This window comes from Brassica oleracea, chromosome C7, assembly GCF_000695525.1.
Source record: "Brassica oleracea var. oleracea cultivar TO1000 chromosome C7, BOL, whole genome shotgun sequence".
Taxonomy (NCBI): domain Eukaryota; kingdom Viridiplantae; phylum Streptophyta; class Magnoliopsida; order Brassicales; family Brassicaceae; genus Brassica; species Brassica oleracea.
Window position 1 is genome coordinate 14,317,871 of NC_027754.1, and position 7,434 is coordinate 14,325,304.

At 40.3% G+C, this 7,434-nt stretch overlaps 2 protein-coding genes across 3 annotated transcripts; one reads left to right on the forward strand and one right to left on the reverse strand.

Moving 5' to 3' along the window:
* Positions 1-2,595: 2,595 nt before the first annotated feature.
* Positions 2,596-5,698, forward strand: LOC106301398. Of its 2 annotated transcripts, none has more exons than XM_013737786.1 (7): positions 2,596-2,949; positions 3,286-3,446; positions 3,549-3,974; positions 4,096-4,192; positions 4,318-5,048; positions 5,217-5,315; positions 5,416-5,698. In XM_013737786.1, the coding sequence occupies exons 1-7, from the start codon at positions 2,643-2,645 to the stop codon at positions 5,494-5,496; spliced, it is 1,902 nt and encodes a 633-aa protein (XP_013593240.1). In that variant the 5' UTR covers positions 2,596-2,642; the 3' UTR covers positions 5,497-5,698. The 2 variants fall into 2 exon arrangements, with proteins under 2 accessions (XP_013593240.1, XP_013593241.1); XM_013737787.1 differs by having other exon boundaries at positions 4,099-4,192.
* Positions 5,699-6,273: 575 nt separating this feature from the next.
* On the reverse strand, positions 6,274-7,428 carry LOC106301763 (probable xyloglucan endotransglucosylase/hydrolase protein 16). Its single transcript, XM_013738234.1, has 3 exons — positions 7,142-7,428; positions 6,863-7,056; positions 6,274-6,775 (listed from the first exon to the last, which is right to left on the reverse strand). Exons 1-3 carry the CDS (start codon positions 7,412-7,414, stop codon positions 6,367-6,369), a joined length of 876 nt encoding a protein of 291 aa, XP_013593688.1. The 5' UTR covers positions 7,415-7,428; the 3' UTR covers positions 6,274-6,366.
* Positions 7,429-7,434: the final 6 nt, after the last annotated feature.

The window sequence follows — 7,434 nt, forward strand, 5'->3', positions numbered from 1 at the left end:
CCCTCATCCTGATCATGAGGGGGGCAGTAGAAATGTTGAGCAGTCTACACAAGCTCAACCTGAAGAGAACTCAGTAGCTCATGATCAAGATGAAATGCCATCAGAATCAGATGCTGAGACTCAAGTAGAGGCGCCAAGTGAAGGAAATGAAGCAGAACCTGAGCAGATACAACCTTTGATAAGGAGTACAAGGATCAGGAAACCTTCACACTGGATCAACACAATAGTTTACTTCAATGCTGAAACTGTAGCTCACCCAATAAGTGCAGTATGCTCCCTACAGATTAAAGAAGGCAATTTATGGCTTGAAGCAATCTCCAAGGGCTTGATACCATAAGTTGAGCACCACCCTCAATGGAAGAGGTTTTGTAAAGTCAGAAGCTGATCACATCCTCTTCACATTAACTAGTAAGCAAGGTATTGTGGTCATCTTAGTCTATGTGGATGACATTATCATCACTGGTAGCAACAAGGAAGATATTTTCTCAACTAAAACCTTTCTTAAAAATGCCTTTGATATCAAAGATTTGGGAGAGTTGAAGTACTTCCTTGGGATTGAGATCTGACGCTCTAAAGAGAGGTTATTCTTATCTCAAAGGAAGTACACACTTGATATTTTAAATGAGGTAGGAAACCTTGGGAGTAAAAAGGCCAAGATTCCATTAGAAGAAGGATACAAGGTGCTGAGAGAGGGGGAGTATGAGTCTACACCATTTGGAGATATCAAGAAGTATAGAAGAATGGTGGGCAAGCTCATCTATCTAACCATCACCAGACCAGATGTGTGCTTTGCTGTGAATCAAGTGAGTCAACACCTGGGAGCTCCTAAGGTGCATCATTGGAATATGGTGGAGAGGATCTTAAGGTACCTAAGAGAGACGCCTGACCAAGGAGTATGGTGGCATGTAACAAGAGTACTGAAGTTGTTGGATATTGTGATGCTGATTGGGCTGGAGACAGAGTTGATAGGAGATCAACTACAGGCTAATGCACCTTCATTGGAGGAAACCTGGTCACATGGAAGAGCAAGAAGCAGAAGGTGGTGTCTTGCTCAAGTGCTGAGGCAGAGTACAAATCAATGAGGAAGCTCACAAGTTAGCTTATATGGATCAAGGGACTACTAAGGGACTTGGGTATTGAGATCAACACACCAATGACTATGCATTGTGACAACCAGGCAGCAATACACATTGCATCCAACTCAGTCTTTCATGAGAGGACAAAACACATAGAAGTGGACTGCCACAAGGTGAGACAGGCAGTGGAACAGCAAGTGATTCTTCCATGCTACACAAGAAGTGAAGATCAATTAGCTGACATATTCACCAAGGCAGCTAGCAGCAAGGTTTGTGAGTTCATTCATCCTAAGCTTGGACTCATAGACATCTCTTGTCACTGATCCTCTTGCCATGAAGTGTTCTACTCTTTTTCCTTTGCTTGGTGTTTACCCCAAGTGGTTTTTCCAAGTAAAGGTTTTAATGAGGGAATGCTTCATGGTTTCCAAGCTTGACCATAGGGACTTGGTCAAGCTTGAGGGGGAGTGTTGACATGAAGAGAATAAAGAGCAAGAGTAAAGACATGAAAAACCTGATTGATCATGAACAGGAGATCATGGACAGGAAATCATGGACAGGAAAACTGAAGCATTGTGTGAGACTGATTTAAATATCTTGCCTGAAGTCTTGGACGAATTTAAACAAGTGGAGGCAACTGGATAGAGCTGTTGGAGCGTGGAAACAAGCCAAAGTCACATGATATGCTAAAGAATGAAGAGAGAAGAGAGTTGTCACTATCCGAAAATGACTTCCTCAGATCTGGTCTTCGTTAGTTTATTCATCTCCATTTGTTTATTCATTATCATTGTCTTATTCTCCTTGCTAGATCTATTTATGTAACTATTGTATACACTAAATCAATCTAAAGAAAAATGTTCCTCAAATATTCTTATCTCTCTCTATTAGATTCCCTCACATATCTCTCTTAGTTCTTCACCAAAATCTCTCAAATAATTCTCATAAATTCTCAATTAACTCTCGTAAATTTTCATATAAGAGATTATCTAACATTAGAACCACGGCTACGATCGACTCAACTAAACCGGAAACTAAATTCAGGTATGTGAGCCATGGTGCCAATTCGACCTAATATGTATAAGGCATTGCCAAATTCGCCACAACCTCAACCAGAATTTAGGGATTTAGCTCGAACACGTGGGCTGTATGTGATACAGTTTAGCACATGAGACAATAAAATCAATCGAAGAACTAAATGTCAACGACATAGAACCGGTTCAAATGGTTTTTCAAATTGAACCGGTTGAAATAAAACTGAGAAAATGGATTCAGTTCAGAATTGAACCCGTCCCACACATAAATTTCAGTGATTATCATAGTAGGAATACTTTGTTCAAAAAAAAAAAAAAAATCATAGTAGGAATACATTACTATAGTAGGCTTGATGGGCCTAAGATTCTCTAGGCCTTTTACACTCTTTCCCGCACAAAAGTAACTCTCTTCCCGCCAACTTGTTTCCCGCCAAAAATCCACACACAACAGATAAACCCACTTGCTTTCTTCCCTGCGTAATAAAAAAAAAACAAAATAAATCTCTCTCTCACTCACTCTCTTCTTGAGTCGACGAAGATGACGGAATCTCTTCAGATCTCTCGGAAGAGGATGCGATTCTCGTCTTCTTCAGCTAGTGAGACCCTACTCGCAAGCAAATCACAGTATCACAGACACCGCTCTGGCCGCATCGAACCGACCGGAGACGGACTGCGTTTCAGTCAGTCGCCATCAGTCACCGGGAAAATTACCCCGAAAGTTCTTCGCACGTATCCTCGAGTCACCATCAAGGATCTGCGTCTCAGACGCGTGTTTACCCCGAGCTCGATCTGGGAATTCAAAACCAAGGAACAACAATCTGAAAATCATCTTTGTGATTCCAACGGTGAGTTTCTTAGATCTTTCATCGCTGTATCCAGTTTACATTAATCAAACCAAGTCTAATTACATGGTTTAATGAAACCGGATCATTTTATTGGGTAAGGCAAAAACAGAATAAGTTAGCAATTTCTGTATGACCTGTGGATTATGTGATTATGATAACATCACGGTTAGATTAATTCGAGCAAAAACATTTAATCTCTGACCCGGTCACATTAATCAAATCAAGTCTAGTTGCATTGTTTAGTTAAACCGGTTATATTGTGTCTCAATAAAATAAGAAGTTAAACCGGTTATGTTATTCTCATATGGATCGATGATGGTTTTGGTGGTGAAACAGTTGGTGAAGAAGGAACCAAAGTCGATGCTGGTGGATTAGGAAATGAACATGTAAAATATTTCCTTAAAACGACGCCGCTTGATTCCGACAGTGGACCCATCTGTGAAGAGAGCAATGGATCAGTAGTGAAGAGAAGTGGTACTACTGTCTGTCACAAACCGGTATGCATTTCTTGTGGATTTGTTAATTGTAAGGTTTCTCCTCTTTTTGTGTTGATGGTTCACTGAGTAGCTTCTTGTTGGTGTGTTTTGTTCTTTCCACAGGTACTTCATCCATGTTCTCGAGCTAGGTTATTCAAGAACCCTGGATCCTTCAGCTACAAGAGACTGCTTCCGTACTTGATGCAAGCTGCAGATGGAACTCCATCCGGCCAGTGTTCTAAACCGGAGCAGAATCCTCCTAATGTTAACGGAGAGAATGTGGAAGTTGCTGAAGTTCAGAAGGAGGAAGCAAGTGAACCGATAAAAGCCGAATGTCAACTTCCTGAACCCACCAAAGATGTTGCCCAATCAGTGGAAGGACTCATTAGTAAATATTTTGGAAGTGGAAACACAAGCCCTTTGAAGAAGGTTGAGCCCACCAAAGCTGTTGAGCAATCAGCGGATGGAGTTATCAATAAACATTCAGCTGTAGGTGGAAACACCAGCCCTTCGAAGAAGGTTATTGCGTCCAGCCCCAACAAAAAATTTGTAAGATTCTATCCACAGAACAACTTTCTTCTATTAGCTTCATTTCAAGGGGTTGTTTCATGTTTGGGTTATAAACTTTTTGTTCCATTTGTCTAACACTGAGAATCGCTTGGATACGAAGCAGGCATGCTCTAGGCGCAAGTTGTTCAAAACACCAGGTTCCGTTAACTACAGAAGAATGCTTCCGTATCTCAAAGATATTCAAGAAGATAATCCTTGTAAGCCTATCTCTAGTCCAATATAAACAAACTCTTAGATTCTTATAGCCAAAGTTAGTAATAGTGCTGCATCAATACAGATTACTTAGATACTGATGGTACATTGCCTTTGCTGATTTTTCTAGGCGTGCTTGAGACAGTTAATCATCCAGATCATAATAAGGACACAGGGGGGAATACTCCATCACCGATGTTAGTGTCTGTGAACGAAGGGGCAGAGGATATGGTGATGGAAAATGTTACTAGAGAATTAGATACTGACAAAGACAAAGACAAAGAGCTAGTCCCGTGTGAAGCTGTTTCTGAGTCCCCAGAACGTTCTGATACTGACAAGGAACAAGAAACTCAAGTTAAGCATGTCATCCCAGACACTGAGAAGAACTTGGGAACTCCTCAGAATGCTTTGGGCTCTGAGGTCCAGTTCTCATCTCCTATTGCTGGCTCAGGAGATTCAAGTGAGGTTGCTTTATCTGCATTGAACAACCCATTTGTTCAAAACTTGGCGGGTGAAGAAATTATGAAGGCAGACGCTAAAAACAGAGAAGAGCAAGTAGAGGCAAATGGTTCGGATCTAACAGCTGAGCCGCTTGATCCTTCTGCTGTATCCGGAACCCCCACATCCATCTCTCCCTCGAAAGGGATTCTGAAAAGGAATGTAAGAGGATGTAGAGGGATATGCTCTTGTTTGAACTGCTCATCCTTCCGTCTAAACGCAGAAAGAGCATTCGAGTTCTCAAGGAATCAACTCCAAGATACTGAAGTTATGGTTTTGGATCTTCTTGGAGAAATATCTCTTCTCAAGGAGTCCTTGGAGAAACAGAGTTCAGCAGATCACAATGAATCCTACAAAATTCAAGTGAGTTCATAACAAACTTCATAACCGTTCTCTTAGTGGTTTAGTCACAGTAATCGATCTCTTTATTGGTTTCGTATCTTCACTTAAGTAAACAAGTGCTTATTACTCCGTTAAATGGTCTTATACTATGCTTTGCTTTGCTGAATCTGAAAATTGTTATTTTAACAGGCTGGAGAAGCTGCAAAGAGAGCTAATGAGGCTGCAGATCTTGCAAAAAGCCGCCTCTATCAAATGAACGACGACCTTCAAGTTCACTGCAGAATCCCCGTGAGTTAAAAAAAAAATCATTCTGCTTTATGTGAAAGACAACGTCTAGTTGAAACTATTTTGAAACACATGATTCTCACTCTCCATGTTTTGTCTCCAGAACGAACAACGAGCAAAAGTGAAATTCGCTCACTACGTCCACGAGAAGACCATCCTACAAGCATCCCAACTTGACCCCTAAACCACTATTAAGCAACTAGCACCCTTTTCAACTGTCTTCAGGATTATCCAGTTTCATGTTCTTTTTTTTAAAGTGAAAGGTATTACCTGTCACTTTCATTTGTCACTCTTCAGCAAAAAGAGAGAAACTATAGATCATAGATCAAGTTGTCGTTATGCATATAGTCCTTGTGATCATATTTATTACCCTGTTTTAATTTTTTTTTTTACCTTTTCAAAAATAACCTCTTCTTCAATGGTACATACACAGCCTACAAAAGCAAATTTCGTGTGATCTCGTACCAAGTTGCAGATAACAACAACATTGGGCGTTGCTTAATCAGTTAACCCACATGTTTGCTTGTGAGCTTTTATACCTTTTGCCTTTTGATTTGGATTGTTATTGACGGAATTCATATTTGTATATAGGCTTGGATCATTGGTTCGGTTATTTTGGGTTTTTAGTATTTTGGATATTAAATATATAAAAATTAGTCAGATATACATTTAGATTGGTTTGGCTCGTTTTTTTTTTTTGGTTTTCGGTTCAGTTAAGATAATATAGCTAGGAACTAACTAATACCTCACAAAAACTATATTCAATTAGGTTCTGGTTGGGTCTTTCTGATTTTGGTTTGGTTTGTTTTTTTTCGGTTAAAAACAAGACTTATGTGTATTGTTTGTTTTGGCGTCAACCAAGAATCTGAATTTTATTTTAATTTATTTAGGACAATGTCCTGAGTCCCGTGACACATTTATTGACTCGTAAGAATGAATACGCATTGAAACAATAACCAAATCCAATGAAGAAAAATCAATTTATTAAAAAAAAAAGAGCCAACAACAAAGAGAATTTGCACTAAACAACAAGAGAGATAGGAATCATTGTTTCTTAGACTCTAGACCTCCTACACTCTGGTGGGAACCCTTGAGGAAACCTTTTAAGATCAGAGCAATAATCATAGATCATGAAATACTTTTGAACCCATCTCAATCTTCTTCTTCCATAAGCATTAAGCTCATTAGGCACCTGAGATTCACCATCAGCGAATGTGCTCCTGAACTTAGGATCACAGAAAGATGACCCTGAAGAAACGGTACAAGCAGCAGCGTTGAAGCCTCTGTAGTAAGCTATGAAAGGAGCTTTAGACCAATCAGTCTTAACCAAACCACCTCTCGTGGCCCAGTCATCAGCATTCCATAGGCTCGAGTAGATCCTCATTGGTTGCTTCTTGGGAAACGGAACACCAAGTTGCTCTGCGTTGTTAAATACTCTGATTGGGACATTATCCACCATAAATCTGTAACAGAACATAAACATACGTTAGAGACAAGAAAGAGAGATTAAAATAAATGTTGAGTTTTTAAATGTGTTAGGTTTAAGTTACATGATGTGTTGAGGTCTCCAGACAAGGGAGTAAGTGTGGAAGTTCTTGGTTGGGTCGAACCAGAGGTAAAACTGTTGCTCTCTGTTTCCTTTGCCTTGTGCAAAGACGTTAGTGTGAAGAACATAAGGCTTCCCTGTCTCGTTACCAAGAAACTCGAAGTCTATCTCGTCGTGTGTTGGTCCTTCCGAGGATAACTGCAACATTTTTCATTATTTTTTTTAATTAAAAATCATAAAAAAATGTGTCTCTGATTTTTTTAAGAGCGTTAATAAAGCTTACGTAATAAGCAGTGACGGTTCCGGCGGAGTTTCCGGCGACGAGCTTGAGCTGCATGTCGATTCTTCCGAATAAGTACTCTTTCTTGGATTTGAAACCCGACCCGGAAACCCGGTCTAGTGACAGTGAGAGCATTTTCCCTCCGCCGAAGATTTTGCCTCTGTGTTCACCCCATGTCAAGTCGAACTCTTCGTTGAAGCTACCGGAGTAAGCAGTTCCGACCGTTGTTAGAACAAGAACGGTCACCAACACGGTGAGGTTCAAGAACTGGCCCATTTTGGGGGGGGGGGGGGGGG

Bases quoted from the DNA above. Each gene is read 5' to 3' on its own strand.
- LOC106301763 (XM_013738234.1), bottom strand. From the start codon at position 7,414: ATGGGCCAGTTCTTGAACCTCACCGTGTTGGTGACCGTTCTTGTTCTA. The intron at 7,057-7,141 runs GTAAGCTTTATT...AAAATGTTGCAG, and splicing joins GAACCGTCACTGCTTATTAC to TTATCCTCGGAAGGACCAAC. The intron at 6,776-6,862 runs GTAACTTAAACC...GTTCTGTTACAG, and splicing joins TGGAGACCTCAACACATCAT to ATTTATGGTGGATAATGTCC.
- LOC106301398 (XM_013737786.1), top strand. From the start codon at position 2,643: ATGACGGAATCTCTTCAGATCTCTCGGAAGAGGATGCGATTCTCGTCT. The intron at 3,447-3,548 runs GTATGCATTTCT...TTCTTTCCACAG, and splicing joins CTACTGTCTGTCACAAACCG to GTACTTCATCCATGTTCTCG. The intron at 4,193-4,317 runs GTAAGCCTATCT...TGATTTTTCTAG, and splicing joins TATTCAAGAAGATAATCCTT to GCGTGCTTGAGACAGTTAAT.